The sequence below is a fragment of the Paroedura picta genome, chromosome 16 (genome assembly GCF_049243985.1).
Source record: "Paroedura picta isolate Pp20150507F chromosome 16, Ppicta_v3.0, whole genome shotgun sequence".
NCBI classification, from domain to species: domain Eukaryota; kingdom Metazoa; phylum Chordata; class Lepidosauria; order Squamata; family Gekkonidae; genus Paroedura; species Paroedura picta.
Window position 1 is genome coordinate 7,134,135 of NC_135384.1, and position 19,739 is coordinate 7,153,873.

At 46.4% G+C, this 19,739-nt stretch overlaps 3 protein-coding genes across 4 annotated transcripts; 2 read left to right on the forward strand and 1 right to left on the reverse strand.

The window, feature by feature from the left end:
- The first annotated feature begins 67 nt into the window (after nucleotides 1-67).
- On the forward strand, nucleotides 68-2,523 carry NDUFA3 (NADH:ubiquinone oxidoreductase subunit A3). Its single transcript, XM_077313873.1, has 4 exons — nucleotides 68-146; nucleotides 1,570-1,644; nucleotides 1,941-2,018; nucleotides 2,316-2,523. The coding sequence occupies exons 1-4, from the start codon at nucleotides 131-133 to the stop codon at nucleotides 2,405-2,407; spliced, it is 261 nt and encodes an 86-aa protein (XP_077169988.1). The 5' UTR covers nucleotides 68-130; the 3' UTR covers nucleotides 2,408-2,523.
- A 945-nt stretch (nucleotides 2,524-3,468) lies between these two features.
- Nucleotides 3,469-7,678, reverse strand: TFPT (TCF3 fusion partner). Of its 2 annotated transcripts, none has more exons than XM_077313832.1 (6): nucleotides 7,523-7,678; nucleotides 6,078-6,304; nucleotides 5,549-5,619; nucleotides 5,360-5,429; nucleotides 4,393-4,629; nucleotides 3,469-3,910 (listed from the first exon to the last, which is right to left on the reverse strand). In XM_077313832.1, exons 2-6 carry the CDS (start codon nucleotides 6,300-6,302, stop codon nucleotides 3,776-3,778), a joined length of 738 nt encoding a protein of 245 aa, XP_077169947.1. In that variant the 5' UTR covers nucleotides 6,303-6,304; nucleotides 7,523-7,678; the 3' UTR covers nucleotides 3,469-3,775. The 2 variants fall into 2 exon arrangements, with proteins under 2 accessions (XP_077169947.1, XP_077169946.1); XM_077313831.1 differs by lacking the exon at nucleotides 7,523-7,678 and adding an exon at nucleotides 7,000-7,156.
- Nucleotides 7,679-7,838: 160 nt separating this feature from the next.
- PRPF31 (pre-mRNA processing factor 31) lies at nucleotides 7,839-18,048 on the forward strand. The gene is made up of 14 exons (XM_077313830.1): nucleotides 7,839-8,099; nucleotides 8,575-8,759; nucleotides 9,250-9,310; nucleotides 9,779-9,862; nucleotides 10,666-10,763; nucleotides 11,192-11,298; nucleotides 12,360-12,529; nucleotides 13,020-13,177; nucleotides 13,287-13,376; nucleotides 13,693-13,820; nucleotides 14,585-14,657; nucleotides 15,446-15,574; nucleotides 16,081-16,179; nucleotides 16,724-18,048. Exons 2-14 carry the CDS (start codon nucleotides 8,586-8,588, stop codon nucleotides 16,850-16,852), a joined length of 1,500 nt encoding a protein of 499 aa, XP_077169945.1. The 5' UTR covers nucleotides 7,839-8,099; nucleotides 8,575-8,585; the 3' UTR covers nucleotides 16,853-18,048.
- Nucleotides 18,049-19,739: the final 1,691 nt, after the last annotated feature.

The window sequence follows — 19,739 nt, forward strand, 5'->3', positions numbered from 1 at the left end:
TATCCATTCCAACAACCTGATCAAGTCGAATTTAAGCTGCCACCCAGCGGCAATTTTCAATCCAGCATGAGGGGGCCGCTATAAAACTACAGTTCCCAGAATCCTGCGCGCTTGCCGGAGCCTCTGCAAAATGGCCGTCTTCAGCAGTAAGTACAGCAACATTTGGGGTGCGTTTGCTTGGGGAAGGTGGTTGCTTGTGCCTATGGGGGGGCACGTAGGGGGATCTTTGCAAAAAGCAGCAGGGACTATGATTACAACCCCCCCCCCTTTGCAAAAGGCAGCAGGGACTGTTTCAGGTGGATTCAAGCGGGTAGCCGTGTTGGTCTCAAGCAGCTGAGCAAAACGTGAGTCCAAAGGCACCTTTAAGATCAATGGGTGAGCATGAATAGCTTTCAGACGGAGGAAGTGTGCCTGCACACGGAAAGGTCACACCTTGAATAAAACTTTTGTTAGTCCTAAAAGTGCCACTGGACTCACATTTTGTTCAGCACGGACTGTGATTATAATCCCCCTCCCACACTTTGCAAAAGGCAGCAAGGATGACAGGTGTAACAGGGACTTGTTTCTAGAAGGGTGGGACACAATCCAAGAGCGCAACATGACCTTTGGCCAGTGGAGAAGGGATGCCGCCATGCGAGCAAAGGGAATGGGAAATTGTTGTGTTTCACGCTGGGCAAGCTTCCAGCCCGGATCGTTCAGCCCCCTGGGTGCTCTTCCCCCAAGGACATTCGCTTGATTTCCTCGACATCCCATGCCACTTTTTTGGTGGATCCTGTTGTGATTTAGAAAACTTTTCTGAGGTGTGAATGGATGCTCCTGTAGCATTCCTCAACTCACAATTCCTGGCTGTTACTATACTGTTATCTATTTTTACGGATCTGAAAACTGAGGGTGTGAGCAAAACATTGATTTTGCTTGAGGTGGGCTGGAAAGTCAGGATGTTGTGACCATCTAGGGACCCTGGTTCCCTGCATCCTCTGTCAGGGCTCATTTTAACTATAAAATGCAATGAGACCCTCCCCAGAGTCAAGCCTCAACAGATTATCCTCATTAGGCAATATTATAGTGCCTCTCTGGAAGAATGAAGTGGCTCTCAGAGTAGTTTGCCTCAGATGATTGACAGCTTTTAAACTGGCAAGCCGGGTTTGATTCCCCGATCCAACACCCAGCTGGGTGCCCTTGGGCTAGTCACAGTCCTGATAAGTGTTCTCACAGAGTAGTCCTGCCACGGCTCTCTCAGCCTCACCTACTTCACGGGATGTTTGTTGGCGGGGAGAGGAAGGGAAGGCGATTGTAAGCCACGTTGAGACTCCTGGTAGTGAAAAGCAGAGTATAAAAACCAGCTTTTCTTCTTCATGTCACTTTCTGTAAGGGCAAATTACAGAATTCATGTCACTTTCTGTAAGGGCAAACCTGCTTAACTGGGGTCTTTGAGACTTCCCCTGTCCTGGGTTTCTGTAGCCCCCTACCTGCTGCTGCTGTTCTAATGCATTAGACAAGTCCTTGGAAACTGAACCAGCAATTTGAAATGACTTTGTTAATTATGTGCCTTTCTGGTTGCTTCTACAGAAATCGGAGCATATCTGAAAAATGCCTGGGCCAAGGAGCCTGTTATTGTGGCTTCTTTTGCCATCGGCCTTCTAGGTGAGTGTGTGTGTTTCCCATTCACCACAGGAACCCTTATTGAATACCCCCCTCCTTACAGCACATACTCAGTGGTTTATAGACCTGACTCCTAGAAAAAAGTATCCCAGGTTCAGAGGCAGTGAACCTCAGGGAGGCAACAGTGGGGGAGGGTTGTTGCATATCCTGGGGAACATCTGGCTGACCGTCAGAAGTTGATCCAGGTGGTCCGATGCAGCAGGGCTCTTTTAGTTTTGCTTAGTACGCAGTGTGTCTTCATGCTTTGTTGACCCATGTCCTTATTCTCCCAATTTCAGCTTTGACAATGCCGTTTGTCAGCCCCTACACGAAGTACGCCGGCATGATCAACCAAGCTATGCCGTATACATATCCAGGTACAACCACTAAGTTGTAATACCCATTCTTTTCTGGGACAGTTTCTGATTTTTTTGGGGGGGAGAAAGAAGTGACATTGACAAGATGGATGTAATGGCTATGCAGGTTGAAAAACAACGTCTGGGAAGTGCAGTTTAGGAAGCTGCTCACAGATGCCCCTTTGGTCCTGAGGTTAAGCCTTTCTGTGGGCTCTTTTCCTGGAAGCAGTTAGCTCCAGAAAACCTGAAGCTTCTAGATCTGTGCATTCCATTGTGCTTGATTCCCGTTCCCCCCCCCCTCCCCTCCTTTCTCCACAGTGCCCGTTCGGGATGATGGCAACATGCCCGATATTCCTGCTCACCCTTGTGACAAGGAAGGCCCAAGCCTCGAGTGGTTGAAGAATTTCTGAGACCTTGCACAAGCCTATGGAGCTACAACCCAACTGGCATCTTGTGTCCGAAACCTGCTGTTTTGTAGATGTTTTGTCCATTTCCAGAGCGTAATAAAACTGCTGTTAACTTAAAATACAGGGGTTTTTTTTGGGGGGGGGGGCGGAGGGATTGGTTTACAAGCTTCTCCAGGATAGAAGAAACAGACTTTTTGAACTCCCTGGAGTACAACTGAAAGTTGATCAGAATTTGGTTCAAATCCCACAGCTTCCTCCCTTGAGGGACGCTTGGGAATATTGCTTTGCTGAGGAGTTAAGAAATCTCCTGCGATACCTGCTGTCTCTCACAAAACCGCCGCAGTTGAACGTCTTTGGGCAGATCAGTAACAGGGTGTGCTTTCGCCGTATGCAACTCCTTCAATGCCATTTAGTAGGGGAAACAGTGTCTGTTGTTACGTGATGCTCACATAGCATTCCTCATTCTGGGCTGCATTCTGCAGGGCTTCATTAAAAAATTTTTTTTTACAGTTTGTAGCCCTTATAACTACAGTAATAAGCTAGAAAATGCAAAGGCACGGCCAAAGTGGGGCTTTTAAGTGTGTTGCCCAGCTCAGATAAATTATCAGTATGAGCAAATGTTTACTTAGCTTGCCCAATTTGTTACGATAGTAGGATTCAACTGTGGTTGGTACAGGACAGATATCTGAGACGGTCAAATATGAGTCGCCAGACTGTCATACTGTCTCTCGTGGAATAATTTGGTCAAGTCATTCACAGCCGTGGCCTAAAAGTGAGGCGCTGTATTTCTGTGTCTTGTAGTTATTTTAGAACCTGTATAGAGACCACCCCTGCCCACTGAAAATCTTACCACCAGAGTCCAGTCACTTTTACAACATGGGTAGGTGGCCTCAAAGATTAGATCTCAACTTGTCTCTCATCTCCCGGTCACAGAAGACTTTAGGCTTAGTACTTTGGTGGGGGGGCTCAATTATCTCCTCACCCCATTCTGCAACATTTTAGAAACGTGAGCACTAAATATCCCTTTCCTTCCTCTTACCCAATATTAAGGTGTACAGCAGAAGCAGAATCCATTTACATTTTAATACATACGGGCTTAAATAATTCTACTATGCCTCGACTGTCAAGTTTCACCATTTCACAAAATGTAGTGTGGTTCCCTTTGTTAGTCCTGATTTTTCTCTGGCTCAGTTCTGATCAGGTAAAAGTTTCATGGTCCACTCCCCACCCCCTCCCCCCGGTCCCTTGCAAATGAATAGGTGCACACTTAGACAATCTTCATGGGACAACAGAGTCAATCATCTCTTCCTAAGTGGAAGCATATCACATCCCCCCCTTGCGGGTTGACCAGGGCTGTTGAAAAGTCCAGCTTCAGTCAAAATCTGAACAGGCTCCAGGGCTAGAAAACTTGGGGTAATGAAGTAACTTGTCCTGGGGACTAGACTGCTGCCAGGTAGGTGCTAAGACATCCTCTTGTTCGCAGTGAAAGTCCTCTTCAGTCTTTATCTGCAGTTGCAAAAAACAAACAAAGCAAGTTTCTCTGAACCATTCTCAGCCCAAAGACAGGACACTGCGTATCATTTCACGATGGGAGTGGGCAATACGGGACGGATGAGGTGCACCAGGGCAAATGCTCCCCTGTGCAGAAGCAGGAAGAGGCAGGGCAACCTAACCTGGCTCAAACTCCAGCCTGCAGCCCAGCACGGAAAAGGCCTAGGCAGGGACTGTATTGGGGAATGATGCTCAGAAGAGCCACAGGTGTTATGTCAGAGCCATGTGGCTCTGAAGCCACAGAGGGCTAGACATTCACTTTAAAGATCAAAAGCTGGATCCACCAAATAGCACACTCTGTGGCTGATGCCTACACACAGAGACTCGGTGACTGGGTACTATGACATTAGGAAACATTCCTCAAACATCACCCAGGAAGTGATGGCATATGGCCATCTGTCAAGAATAGCCGTGAAAGGTGACATGTTCTCCAATACCTGAGTTGGAAATTCTTCCATGGGAAGCAAGGCGGGTGTCACTCGGCGCAACCTTGCTTCCTTTTCCTCTCGTACATGGCGCCGGCGCTTCTTATTGGTTGGCCCCTCGGTAGGCGAGGGGCTCTCAGCTTCTTGAGCACTCAAAGGCCCTGAAAGGCGCTTGGGGGTCTCTTTCTCAGGAGGTTCATTTTCTGTGTTGCCTGGTGTTGAGGCGTCCATGCTGTGGTTTCCTTCATCCTAAAAGGAGATCAGAATTGAGCTAGAATTCTCAGTTTTCCCTTTTCACCTATAAGGCACAGTGAAAGGAATTGGCTCCCCCCCCCACTTACAAATGCAGGATCCAGCTATGTAAGGGGCTGTCAAGTAAATCAGGGAAGTTTCCCATAGGTAAGTTGGTAGGTTGTTTGTTTATTTATTTATATGGATTTTTATACCACCCATTCTTTGCAGCTCTGGGTGGTTCACATTGAAACATTAACTAACTTTACATGGAACAACAACCTTCAAAACATTATAACAGTTCAATTCTCCACAATCATCTTAATAATCTATAGGAACTTTAGTAGAATAAATAACAACAACATTGGGAGGTCAGTTATTGCGGTCATGGGAGGATGTCTGGGGGGGACCAGCAGGTGTTCCGAGACGGTCGGCCTCAGGCGAATGCCTGGTGGAAGAGATGTGGGTTCAAAGCAACTGGCCACAAACTACTTTGAGTGGTTTGTGTTGAATATTAGGGGTAGGAAGCAATTCTGGAGGACTGCAGGAGACACAGATGAGAGGAAGGTGGAGTCTAAAGGAAGAAGGGTGATCACAGTCTGGAAAGACCATAACGAGAAGATGCTGTGGCCAGTAAGTGGGCAGTGGTCCAAGAACTAACAGAAAATTTGTTGTCCAGTGTCTGCCTTCTGTACCCTCTGCCATCTTAAAATTTGGCCTCTTGGGTCTCAAAACATATATTACTTACCTCTAGAACTATGTCAAGGTGCCCCTGCCTATAGTCATCACCATAGGAGTCCAGCACTCTCATGAGAGACCTGAATTGAAGGAGAATCCAGTTAGAAAATTGTTGTCAGGAAACAACATCACTACTCACTTTCTTTTAGCATGAGGGATACAAATAGACCTCTTACTGGTCCGGAATCTATTTTCTCACCTCCTTTCCTGTTTGAGCCTCAGAGTTATTCTCTGGACTTGATGCAGCCGATTTAACATCCTCTCGTTCACCTGTAATCAATAGAGTTCACAGGGAAGCATTAGCATTGTATTTATTTTAAATGTTTGAGACCTTTTACTTGCTGATAACTCAAAACAACACAATTCTAAGAAGAATAGACTAAGTACCAATGGAAAATCTTAAAACACGCACACACACCCCACAGCCCAGTTGGGCACCTTACATATTTGTAATAATTTTTGCGTGTTTTGGTTTTTTTGCTTCAAGTCATAGCTGACATGGCAACCCATAATAAGCCACATTTAAGGGAATTTGCTTAAAATTTGGTTTGCTGGACTTCCATGGTGGGCTCCCACGCAAATACTAACCAAGGCTGGCCCTGATTAAGATTCCAAGATAAACCTAGCATGGGTTATCCCAATCAGGGCAGTTGGATTTTACAGTTTAATTTACAGTTGTTAAGTCACTGCGATCCTGCTAGGATTCATTAGAAAACGCAGATAAGTACCTGCTCTAATTCCTTGCAACGCCGAGCAAGTGCCTGACATTTACGTCGCGTCATTTCCTGCTGCCGCAACACTCCTTCCTCTTCCTCCTCCTCCTGCAGCCCCCCATCAGCAAACTCCACTTCTGTCTCTAGCTCACTCTCAAGGATATTGCCACCGAAAAGAGGGGGAAGTGCCAGTTCTGAGCCAGGAGGCACCGAGAATTCTTCAAACCCCACAGCCGCCATGCCTGAGCAGGAAAAATAAGGGAGAAAGAAAGTGACATATTGACTTGTGATGATTATCCATCCACTGGCTCCAACGGCCTCCAAGCGAAAAGAAAGGACTGTAGTATACCCATCAACAAATAGAGCAGCCACCTTAGCATTTAACCAGCAAGGATTTTTAAAAAGTCACCACTACTGAAACATATTTCTCCCTATATCCTTCCATATATACACATATATTATACATTTCTATAGTCAATGTCAAGTCCGCAGATTTTCCAAAATAATTTAATCCCCTAAAATTCCAAAATCCAGTTTCTTATAAACGAGAGGTAACGGCCAAAAAGGTGTCATCTGTACAAAAAAATTTTAAAACCTCTGCAATATATTAGTAATCTGAAAGAATGAGAAAGTGCATACTGTCTAGGGCTAATTCCTCACTAACTGTTCCTTCAGATTTTTTTGTCATCTCGAGGGGGGCGGGGCAACCTGTGGCTCTCCAGATATCCATGGTCACAATCCCCATGATCCCCCATGGACATTTGGAGAGCCGCAGTTGGCCACCCCTGTCATATACAATTTCGGAATAAGAAGGAACGAATATCAAAGTCCCAGTTCAGGACCCAACTGAATAGGCTTGCAGAAGATATCCAGGCTCTCGTTTTGAGGAGTCTCCAGGAGAAGAGCCAACCCAAGGGCCTCCACGCACCAAACCCACCTTAAGACCACCTCTTCCGAAGTCCACGGTTCTTCCAAGGAAACAAACACAGCTAAAACGTCGCACGTTAATGACGTGTAAAACCCAGACTGAGGTTTTCGAACCCAAGCTAAGAGGGGAGGGGCCACGAAGAGTGGGATGTCGCACTATGTGACGTCACACATCCGGCGCTCCACTGACCTAATCACGAGCTTCATAGAAGGGCTAGAGAGGACTCGCCATGGAGCTGGCGCATGCGCAGTAAGGAGACGTCTGTAAATTGGTGTCGACTTTCAAATGAATGTTAAAACTTAAATGCATTAATGTGTCATATATTCATTTCCTTTTGCACGTAGCATTTTTAACCTGCTGTTACCCGCCCTGAGACGACCAGGGAAGGGCGGGATATAAATATAACTATTATCAAAATAAGGTGGCAGCCGAATACATTTTGAATCCAGTGGCACTTTGTGTGCACGCATACTAACTCAGACACAATTAATCTTTTCGGTAAAAATTGAAATTCGAAGTGAGCCGCGGTTACCTAGGTGACGCTCTAGGCCTCGGTTTTGTCTATGGTGGGGTTGTTTCTACGCTTGCCGTTGAAAAAAACATTTCCGTTTTAGGCCGGAAGTTCTGGCTAGTAGTGACGCGCATGCGTCCTGGCCGCGGCTGGTTGTCAAGGGGCGCTCGTCGTCGAGTAAAATCACGCTGAAGCCGAGCCTGCGCTTGTGGTGACAAATAATATAATAATTATAATTAATTATATAATTAATCAAAAATAATATTTCCACATCCAGTGCGAAAGACCCCATTGAAATCCACGAGGGCAGAGCGGTCTTCTCGAGCCATATTACGTGCTCGTCTTTCGCGACCTGAACGTGGCCGCCGGAAGTGATCCTCCTTTTTAACCCTATTTGGTTGCTGATGTCATCTTTGCGGGCCTACAGGCGCTTGCTGATGACGACCTAGAGAGCGACGGAGAGCTGAGCGTGTGGCGAACGTACCAAGGGACTGAAAGCGAGAAATCAGTCGCAAAGAAGAGGAGAGGGGCCAGAGGCTACTGATTGCTGAACGGTAGCAGTCGTCGAAGCCAGAGCCGCCGACGAAGAAGCGTTTGGGTGGGTGCTCTTAAGGAGGGGTGTGGTGATGCATGAAATTCTGTGCGGTCCCCAGGATACTTTTTGAAGAAGGGCGGCTGAGAGATCTGATAGGTTGTTGGATGCACAGAACTCTTGTGGTTGGTGGCTAAAACAGATGTAATAACCAAAGCTGGTTGGCTGAATGAGCTATGCTGGGAAAACAGTTGGTATGGATCTTATGGTCACTGGATTTCAGCAGGAAGGTAGCAGTGGTGGAAAGAGAGGGCGGGGTGTTGAGCAAGAGAAAGAGAAGCTCTTCAGAAACTGCAAAGGAGCTGGATGGGATTTATCAGTCGAGGAAGTCACTGCATGGTGTTACTAGTTGAGTCACTCTCTGGGATTTCTTGGGCGTTGCCGCCGTCTGTAGGAGTACACAGCAGTTGGAAATGAAAGGTCAACAAGGGCTAGATACATAAGGAAGCGTTTCTCTTATATCATTGATTCTCCCTTGCAGGTTGAACCACCATGTCTTTAGCAGACGAGCTTTTAGCTGACCTTGAGGAGGCAGCTGAGGAAGAGGAGGGAAGTTTTGCGGATGAGGAGGAGGAGCCTACCATTGAAGATGTCCAAGAAGAGATGCAAATGGATCTGGCGACTGATTCAGTCAAGAGTATTGCCAAGCTTTGGGACAGCAAGATGGTGAGAGAAACAAGCCCCTTTTTAGCATTAGTCAATTTGATAAGTTTGGGGTGGGGGAGACCTTCTGTAGTTGGGCTGCTGAAAGAGGACATGATGATCTGCATCTATACCAAAGAACCATCCACGGCTTATTGCTGAATATTATGATGTTTAAAAGAATCTGAAAAACCCATGTCTACTGAGTGTAACATCAAGGATTAAAATATGCCCAAACCATTTCAAGTCAGAGCCTCCTTTATATGCCTTCAGAGCAAGAATTTAATGTACGGTTCCACTGTACAGTGCTCAGAGGGTAGTGTGCATTGTAGCTTCACTAGTCTTGGCACATGATTACTGGGGGTGGTCTAAAATAAGGAACAGTTTTTGAGGTTGGCATTAGTCGGTTATTCCTGTCCTAGATGCTGGAGTATGCAGAAGGGCTTTATTGGGGGTTAACTTTGCAGATGGTCTCAAAGTGTGATTAACATATTTTGTCATGTCCTTGGTGCAGTTTGCTGAAATCATGGTGAAGATTGAGGAATACATCAGCAAACAGCCCAAAGCGTCAGATGGTAATGAAACACTCTTATTCATCTTCTTTTTAAATTGCACTGTGTGCAGCCCCTATCCTACCCCAACCCCCATTTCATCAATACGGCACTTGTTGCATCTCTGCTTCACCCTGCAGTATAGAACACACATATTTTAAATGCCATATGATTTCTTTGTTTCTTCCCTTTCTAGTTCTAGAGCCTCTTGTGGCGCAGAGTGGTAAGGCAGTGATATGCTGTCTGAAGCTGTCTGCCCATGAGGTTGGGAGTTCAATCCCAGCAGCCGGCTCAAGGTTGACTCAGCCTTCCATCCTTCCGAGGTCGGTGAAATGAGTACCCAGCTTGCTGGGGGGTAAACGGTAATGACTGGGGAAGGCACTGGCAAACCACCCCGTATTGAGTCTGCCATGAAAACGCTAGAGGGCGTCACCCCAAGGGTCAGACATGACTCGGTGCTTGCACAGGGGATACCTTTACCTTTACCTTTAGTTCTAGGTCCGGTTGAGGCTGCTCCTGAATATAGAGTCATTGTGGATGCCAACAATCTCACGGTGGAGATCGAGAATGAGTTGAGTGAGTGCAAGGTCAAGTTGCTTGCTTTTTGGGTGGTGGGGGAGAACAGTGTATTGCATGGAATTGTATACCTGCTGCTGCTCAGTGTTTGCAAGAATAGCAGATTAAAAGAGAGATTCGGTTCACCGGCAAGGGAGGTGCAGTTGAATAAATGGAAGGGTTTAAGATGGGCAAGGGTTTATTTTTATTTATACTTCGGTTTTGTCCCCAGTGTGAACTCATTCTTTCCTCCTTTTTATCTTTACCATAACAATCCTGTGAGGAAGAGTAGGCTGAGAGAGAGAGAGAAGGAGAGGGATGGGCTGGTGAGATCACCCAGTGAGTTTCCAAGACAGAGTAGGGAGTAAAAGCTAATTCTCCCAGATTATCCTAGTTTGATGTTTTAACCGCCACGCCATCCTGGCTCTCCCTATGTGAACCGGGTGCCTCGAGTCATTATCTGTTTTGATTGAAGTTTTTGCTTTGTCAGGCTAATTCGCTAAGAGGTTTGCTTTCTAGGAATATTAGAGGCTGTATGGGCTGGCATGTTCCTAGTGAGAGCTTCCACCGTGTTGGGATTGTTTTTAAAGTCTTTTAACGGGTATTTAATGGGGATAAGACTATTGTGACCCGCCACGAGCCTACGGGGAGTGGCGGGAAATAAATCTAATCAATATAATAATAATAATAATAATAATAATAATAATAATAATAATAATAATAATAATAATAATAATAGTGACTTGCTTTTGTTCTCTGGAGTGTAAATATGCCTTGGGGTGGTGTCTGTCTTCATGGGTCTCTTTTTTGCCATTTCTCCCCAGACATTATTCACAAATTTATCCGGGATAAATACTCCAAGCGATTCCCAGAACTGGAATCCCTCGTCCCTAACGCTTTGGATTATATCCGAACTGTCAAGGTATTGACTGTTTTGAAAGTCTATCTAAGCTGTGTTGAATTCTTTTAAAAACATTCATATCACCTATCCTGTGAAAGCACTAAGAGAGGCTAGAGTGCCCCCTCAGTGTCTTCTGCATTTGTCAGTTGATTTATGTAGCAAGAAGTGATGATTCTTAGTACAGTAGTTAGTGTACTGGGTTTGGATAAGAGTGCTAAGGATTAAAGATGGGACTTCACGCAGGTAAAGCCTGTGCCCTACTGCTGAGCTATGGCTCCTTCCTTCGCTACAAAGGCTCAGTTTAAAATTTTGGGACCAGCATTGTCCAGGGGGAGGCCCCAGAGTGACAGTTCGGTTGCAACACATTTGCAGTACTTCCTCACCTGATATGTTCAGAGACCTTCAGTTTCAAGAAAATCCCTTTGTTTATGCTTGTTTGTCGCTTGCAGGAGCTGGGCAACAGCTTGGATAAATGCAAGAACAATGAAAACCTGCAGCAGATCCTCACCAATGCCACCATCATGGTGGTTAGCGTCACAGCATCCACGACCCAAGGGTACGAGGGGAACCTGGGGAACGCAAACAGGCACTTGGGAGGCGAATCTGATGAGGCCTGAAAGTGAAGATTGACAGAATTGTAAGATGGGAGGAGTTTAGTCTTTGGGACAGAAATGTTAGTTTGAGTCCCTGCTCAGTTGTGCAAGTCCAAACGGTGGCCTTTCCCCCAAAGTGCTGTCTCTGTGCATAGTTGATTTGTGTACTTTATTATTCAGTGAAAGGAAGGGAAAAGGAGACTAAAAATGTAAGATAGGTGTTCTATAGTATATTTCAGGGGCAACAAATAACATGAGTTCCCCAGTATTTGCAAGCCTGCAAACATTGATGCTGCCTCACCATAGCCAGAGCAGTGTGTTCTCTTTCAAAAGGAAGATTTGCAAGCTTTCAGGAGTATTGCAAGTAAAGGCAACTCCAGATGGGCACCCCTATCCCTCTGCTTATTATCCAGTTACGTTTTGCGTTGACCAAAATAAACAAAGAAGTTGCTCTCAATAATAGCTGTTGGTGATGTTTGTGGCTTTTTGGAGTTGGATGTGTATCCTTGTCCAAATGCACGCATGTTTTGGGAGGAGGCTTAATACGGGTAGGAGGTGAGATGATTCAGTGAAAGAAAAACACAGCAGGAAAGACACAGAAATGTACAGCTCTGCAGGCTTTCAACAGGCACAAATCACTGTGTGCTTCAAAAGTATAGAACAGATTGGTTGGATGCAAACTGGAGGGGTGTTAGCCTGCAGTCTAGTTAGAAGTGCAGCGGGTGCGTGTGAGGGGCTGAGGGGGACTTTTGCTGCTCTTCTAGAGGCTTCCAGTGTTAATGTGGCAAATCTTGTATGAAAGAGCTGCCAGGCTGTGTGATGGATGTATGATGGGTTAGCCAAAAGGCATGTCTGTTTGGCGGTGTTCTTAAAAATTCATAGGGGAAGAGACTGAAAACTCAGTGTGTCAATTCCCGCTACAGCTTTTTAAAGATCTTATGGTCTCCTTCATGGAGCAAACAGGATGAGCTGAATCATGATGGCTGAAAAGCTGGCCTTGAGCATTGCCTTTCTCCCTCCACAGGCAGCAGTTAACGGAAGAAGAACTGGAGCGCATTGAGGAGGCCTGTGACATGGCCCTGGAGCTGAACCAGTCCAAGCATCGTATCTATGAGTACGTGGAGTCCCGCATGTCCTTCATTGCCCCCAACCTGTCCATCATTGTGGGGGCTTCCACTGCTGCAAAGATCATGGGTGAGAATCCAGAAGAGTTGGCTGTTCTGTGTGCTCATAGGCTTCTTTTGAGCCTGTGGGGACCTTTTGGTTTTTTAATTGGGTGGTGTGGTTTGGAAAAGAATTGCCTGGCTGCTTTGTTGATCACATAACAGGAAGTGAGGAAAAGAAGGAGGAATATACAAGAAGGAAGGTTTGAAAGGTTAATAGAACTACATGCTGACTGAGGAAAACCCAGGCCCTTCCAGTCCTGCTGATTGTCTAGTGGCTGAAGCAGCTATTGCAGCCACAGAAAAATATTTTAGTTGGAATGAGGGCAGTCAGTAACAGATCCTTCCTTGCAAAGGCTCCACTGGCTCATGGGCACCAAGTCGGAGAACCCTTATTTAGAAGAAAGCACAATAGAATTTTGTCTTGGCTGGAGGGAAATGCCAGGAATGGCTGGTATAAAAAAAAAACTGGAACCAACTTGGCACTTTTATCTCATTCTCTGTCTCCTTCACTTTCCAAGGTATTGCCGGTGGCCTGACAAACCTCTCCAAGATGCCCGCCTGCAACATCATGCTTCTTGGAGCCCAACGGAAAACCCTTTCTGGATTTTCCAGCACTTCTGTCCTCCCTCATACCGGCTACATCTACCATAGTGACATTGTACAGTCTTTGCCTCCGGTATGTGCCTTCCCACAGCTTCGCTCTCTGCCCAGTTGGTTTATTGGCATGTAAACCACCTTCACAGAAATTAACAAGACAGTCCTTGATTTTAATTCTCCCCTTGCAGGATCTGCGGAGGAAGGCCGCCCGCTTAGTGGCTGCAAAATGCACGCTGGCAGCACGTGTGGACAGCTTTCACGAAAGCTCAGAGGGGAAGGTAAGGGGTATAGCATGCAGAAGCCAGAGGGCAGCTGGGATGTTGAAAAGGGTACAGGTATGGCTGCAGGAAGGATAATATTGGGAGTCAAATTTAACTCATTCTTTAGAACAAAGGGGATAGGATGGAGTCATCAGATCCAGGGCCATGTGGAGAAGAAGATTTGGGGGGGGGGTGGAAAATAAGATGTTTAAGCTGGGTGGAGCCAGGGGGGTGGAAGACTGGAATGGAATGAGCAGAGGAGAGAGGTGAAGCTAAAGAGGTGAACCTAAGCAACTCTCTCCCCCCTCCCTCCCTGTATTCCATTCTAATCCAGGTTGGTTATGATCTCAAGGAAGAGATTGAAAGAAAATTTGACAAATGGCAGGAGCCCCCTCCTGTTAAACAAGTGAAGCCACTACCTGCGCCTTTGGATGGACAAAGGAAGAAACGTGGAGGCCGAAGGTAAGGGGGAGGGACAGAAAATGGCTTGAAAGGAAAAACTGATTGATCTGGGATAGTTAAGTCAATGAAGCAGGAAGGAGTATTGGGTGTAAGAGTGCTGCATGATTCCAGCACATGTGGGAGAAAGGGAGATGTTTGTTTTTATGTGGTTTTCATAAATTCTAGCGTTTGCTTTTATTTGTTCCTGGACACTTGTTATTCATCTTGCTATTCTTCAATAGGTTTTCTTAGAACTCAATTACAGGCACTATTAGCTAAACTGATACTCAAGCATCAAATTATGAAACCTTATTTCTCTCTTCACTGAGCACTGAGGCCCTTGAGGGCCAGTGTGGGGTCACACTAGGATCCAGGAGACCCCGGTTCAAATCCCAACTCTCCCAGGTGGGCCATTCACACACACTCAGCCTAACAACTTTGTGAGGATAAAATGGAGGCGAGGAGAAGAATGTGAACTGTTTTGGGTTGGGATGTAAGTGAAGTAACAAAGTAAATTGTGAGTTCGCTGGTGGAGGATTGAGCTGTCTTCCACTGGCCTTTGGAGTCCTTCCATTTTTTTTTCTTCTGGGTTTATCACCCTGTTTTCTCTTAATAAAATGCCTACTTGGTAGGGAACAAAATTTGAGTCCAGTGGCACTTGCACACGAAAGTTCATGCCTTGAATAACCCTCTGTTGGTCTTAAAGGTGCCATTGGACTCAAATTTTGCTGTACTACTTCAGACCAACACGGCAATCCACTCAAATCTGCTTTTTATGCCTTCAGGTACCGTAAAATGAAGGAGCGTCTTGGCTTGACAGAAATAAGGAAGCAGGCAAACCGGATGAGCTTTGGAGAAGTAAGATACCGCATGTCTCTTTTTGTTAGACTTCTATACAGCCATATTGTGTAAGGATGGCTCTTCTGCCCTGGAAGTTGATTGGTGTGTGCAGGTCCACTGTATCTATGTGAAGGGTACATATTTGTACAATAGTTGCATATAACTGTTAGTAGGCTTTCCACTTTTCCTTCATGGAAGCATGTTGGGAAAATATATAAAGTGTGTTTACATCTGCCCAGGCCAGCCACATACATTTTCTTTCTAGCTTAAAAAGTCCAATAAGTGGATGCTCTGTCCCTTTTATAGCTGGCACATGTGCAGGATTCTAGCTGAATGCATCACATTCTCCAACAGCAGGCACTTCCTTTCCTCAGTTCCCAGTAAGCTGCCCCAAGGCCCTTTTCATAGCACAATAGGCCCTGTAAGAGCTCTTGGCCAGGCAGGAGGGAGGGAATGTGTGTCTGCACAAAAGACATCAATGAATAACAGTTGCAATTAAGTGCAACTCTGTTTTCATCTTCCATCTTCTGGTGCAGCCCCACATTGGGACCATTAGCAAGCTACTCATAATATATGAGTGTCTGGGGAGGGCTATCGCTTGGAGAGGTGGTGGAGAAAAAGCAATTGATTTGCTTTGTCTCTCTACCGCCCTTCTGAGTGGCTCCTGCCATCATTTGTCTGGCTAGTATAATTCTTTTTATTAATTTTAAGACTGAGCTCTTGTCATCCTAGCTTTCTATCTTGTTTTTAAAAATTCAGTGCATGCCAAACTCCTTTCTCATCTTTTCTTTCCTTCCTTTTGCCAGATTGAAGAGGATGCTTACCAAGAAGACCTTGGGTTTAGCCTGGGCCACCTGGGCAAATCTGGCAGTGGCCGTGTCCGACAGACCCAAGTCAATGAGGCTACGAAGGCACGCATCTCAAAGACTTTGCAGGTAAGGAAGCAGGGACTGGGTGAAAGGAAGTGCCAGGCACTGCCAATCCTGTCTTAGTGATCTCTCTGCTTGCAGTGGCATTGGTGATACTTGAGACAGCATCAGTTTTGAGCATACAGGGCTACATGACACAATCAGATGTCTATTTTTTGGCAACATTCATTACTTAGTTTGATAGTGGGTATGTAGTGTTGAACGTAAGTAGAATGTATATGCAAAGTACAAGAAAATAGCTCCTTTTAATGTTAAAATGAAGCCCATCTGTAACTAGGAACTGAATAGAATGGAGTGATGAGGAGTCTGAGGAGGAGAGATCCTCAGGAGGTGGGGGATGTCAGGAATGGGCCTGAGCCACCTTCTGTTTCCAGCAAAGGCAACAGAGGCCTCTTGAGCTATTTGAACTGCTTGTTTGCCCCGGAATCGGCTACCTTCTCTACTTTAGCTTCGTTCTCTCTCTTTACTGCAACCCCCACAAAGCCCCTGACAGCTCCCTTTTTTGTACCCAGCGCACACTCCAAAAGCAGAGCATGGTGTATGGAGGGAAGTCGACCATCCGGGACCGCTCCTCGGGTACTGCCTCCAGCGTGGCCTTCACTCCACTGCAGGTAAGCACTGTGGTTTGGATTGCGTGTATTGCTTTTCAAGTACCGCTAACAGGGACTGCGCTCTTTCAGGGGATGAGAGAACAGGAAGATGTCTAGGCCGTTGGGATGTCTAGGCCGTTGCGGCATGTTCAGCACTCATGGGCGGCACCGGGGAAAAGCATCACTCTATAGAAGGCATGAGAGGAGTGAATCAGATGGGTGGCACTCACAGTCTTACACCTCTGAATCGCAGTCCGCTTTGCAGGGGTTGATGTTAGAGGGCAAGGAGATGTGGCTCAGTGGTAGAGCATCTCCCTGGTACACCCAAGATCCCAGGTAGCACTACGAGAAAGCCCTGGAACAAGAGTCTGATTCAGTGTAAGGCAGCTTCATAGGTGTGATAGGTGAGTAGCAAAGAAGAAATGATAGCCTCAGTTTGTTGGGTTCTTTTTTCTCTTTTGCTTTGTCGAGAAACATTGCAAGCATTTGACTCCTGTTCAAGGCGTCCAAGCTGTGAGCTGCCTGAAATTGGCCGCTGATTTTCTTTCTTTCTGCTCCCGGCTAGGGTTTGGAGATCGTGAACCCACAAGCCGCTGAGAAGAAAGTCGCCGAAGCCAACCAGAAGTACTTCTCCAGCATGGCTGAGTTCTTAAAGGTGAAGAGTGAGAAGAGTGGAATCATGTCCACCACCTAAGGTTCTCTTCTTGGATGCTGCTTCCCTTAACTTGCAGTCAGAAATCCATAAAACAGATGAAAGACTGCATGCAGGAGCGAGCCTTTACTCTTGGACTGTCAGAGACTGGAGAGTGCTTTAGAAACCGTTGTCATCTCAGAGGATCCTGAGCCAAGTCTTTTGTCTTTTTTGTTTTTTACCAAAAGGATCTCTGTAGAGAACTTCCTGCTCTTGCTGCAGTTGTCACATAATAGAGAACACGGCCCTTTCCCAGGTCTCATTTCCAGTACGAGCTTTTTTTTTTTTTTTTTGGAAGAGCTAACTGAAGGTAGCATCTGAGAAATGGATTATGTCCTCTGCCACTTTCGATCCGTTGATGTTAGGCTTTAGCTGAAGCAGTCTAGAATTGTCCTTCTTTTTGTAAAATGCTTCCATACCCTGGAATCTGAGGCCTACTTCAGAGGGGCCTTCCCTTTGCTGGTTCAATTGGGAGCCTGCAGCAACTGCTCCTTCACCTACTCCTTCCACTTGCAGCCAAAAGGAACCCTCTGATTGGTCTTGCATACACATCTCCTTCTAGAAGTTTGCCCTGGATTTGGAAGGGTTAGTGGGAGCCCTTCTGGGAATTGGCAAGATGAGTTACTGCACTAAATAGGGACATGAAGGACTAGTGGAGTAACTCCTGTGGAGAGATCTGAATGGCACTGAATGGTTCCACATGCCAGGCATGCACACACACAGATAGACAGGGTCCCCTCTAATATGCAAGAACAAATAGCTTTTCCGTAATTCAAAAGCAAAAGTGGTGGGGAAGAATCTGAAGATAACTGAAGTGTGGCTCTCCCTGGACAAAGCCTAAGCAAGAGACCACATTTTCTTAGTTTTTTTTTTTAAGCTGGTGGTAATTGGAGTTAGGGAGAGAACGGATCTTTCCTGAATGTGGCGGGTTTTATGGATGACACTATGCTTCACTGTATGTATTGTTATACATGCCACAAATTCTGGTTACCTGGTTTTCTACAAGGCTTTAAAAAACTGCATTCTGTTTGGATTTGTATTAAATTCAGGAACTCGCAGGCTTTGGAACCAAAGCCGCAGCCGCATTTCTAGGGTGTGTATATTTAAATGGCTGTAGCATCAAATTTGATTTGTCTCAATGTGTGATTGGTTGTTGTTGGTTTTTTTTTTTTTTTGAAAGAAATAGATCTCCAAATAGACCTGTGTGAAATCTGGTTCTTTCATACAGGAGGTGGAGTGGGCAAAACAGAGGGAATTTTTCCATGAAGTTTGCATATATTTATAGTTTTGGGAGCCTGGAAGCTTGTTTTGCACTCTAAGCATACCTCAGCCTTTACCCAGAGCACTTACCTGTCAGAACTGGGACTCAGAAATTGAAATTCTGAATAAAGCTCAGTTTTGATTTCTAGCCAGCAGACCGTAATACTTATAATTTACTGTGTTGGCAGTAGCTGTTGCACGCCGTTCCCATAGCACAGTTCGATAATTAGTTCCTGGGCTTGTTGGTTGTCTTTCCTTCTCCCTAATCCCATCAACGCACAGCAGTCTTGCCTCCTGGAACTAAGGCAGCTGAGAAGACTGGCTATCATGCCAATGGTAGTTTGCCTGTGCCACGGGACAGGCGAGAGGAGGATTATGTTCATTTTGTCATTTAAGTTACTGGAATAAATTAAGAGGCGGTTGAATGCCTACACCCTATACAGTAGCATAATAAACTTTTATAAACTAGAAAATCCTAGGTCTGGGTCTGGGTCTCCAGCCTCGGCCGGAACCCCGCTGGGCTGGGGAGGGGGCAGGAAAGGCTGGGTCAGACAGCAGTTTTGAGCTCTGGGGGGGAGGGGAATACAATTTTAAGAAGCCATGGAAAGAAAGCGTAGCCGAACCAAGGCCGTTTCGGATCCTTTATTTCTTTGTGCGAACGTGGGCAGGTCAGGAGATCTGTGTGTGTTTAGTCACTGGACCAAACTGCCTGTGTTTTTGTCCCCTGCAAACAGCTGTTAGCTCTTGGTAACCTCCCCATGTGCTCCCTGGGGGTGCTGGAGGGTTCCTCTTGGGTAAATGGAGGGTGATCCAACCTGCCAGCCATGGGACCAATTGTATAGGGGGCTTGCTCATGTTCAATGCACGTAAACTATTCTGGTGGTGACAAGCCAGACAAGTTTATAATAATGGGGTTCGGCTGGGGTGAGGGATTCCTGTTGGAGGCAGGTCATTTCCTCTCCTCTTATTGGCTGATGACCGCGTAAGTAGCAGACTCCGCGGGCCAATGAAATGCTTTGGCAGCTCCCTTCTGTTTTCTCTCTTCTCCGCCCCGTTCTACCATGGAACCCCGCCCTAAAGAATGCCAGCCAATAGAAGAGGAGGGTGGATTTTGGGGACTATACGTTAAGCCAATGGGGGAGCAACATGTGAAGGCTCGCTTTCTTACAAAGGGGCGGCCGCAGCCGTTTCCGGAGCGTTATCCCCGCCCTTTTCACAGCGGCGGCCAATTATTGAAACTATTAGGTTGAGTGAAGGTAGTGCGGTCCATTAACACACAGCTTGCCCTGGAGGGCTCGCGTTGGGTCAAAAAGCCAATTGCCGAAGAGAATTGCTTGAAGGGCACGTCCGACCGCCACTCGCTGCTCCGCTTTGCCACGAAGCCCGCCCCTCTCGGCTTGTTTTCCGCGGACGGGTGGGCGTGGCTCTCCCGCAGACATCCGCACCTACTTAGCCAATCAACCCCCGCAGAAGCTTTGACGGACATCCCCTTTGGACAAATAGGCCTCCTCCGTCCCTGTAAGTGACAACTGCGGCCGCGCAGCGTCGTCCCGCCCCGGCTTCCCTCCGCCTTCCCCCTTTCCCATCACCCAATCGCCACCGAAGCTGTGCGGAGCGGCGGGCGGCTCAA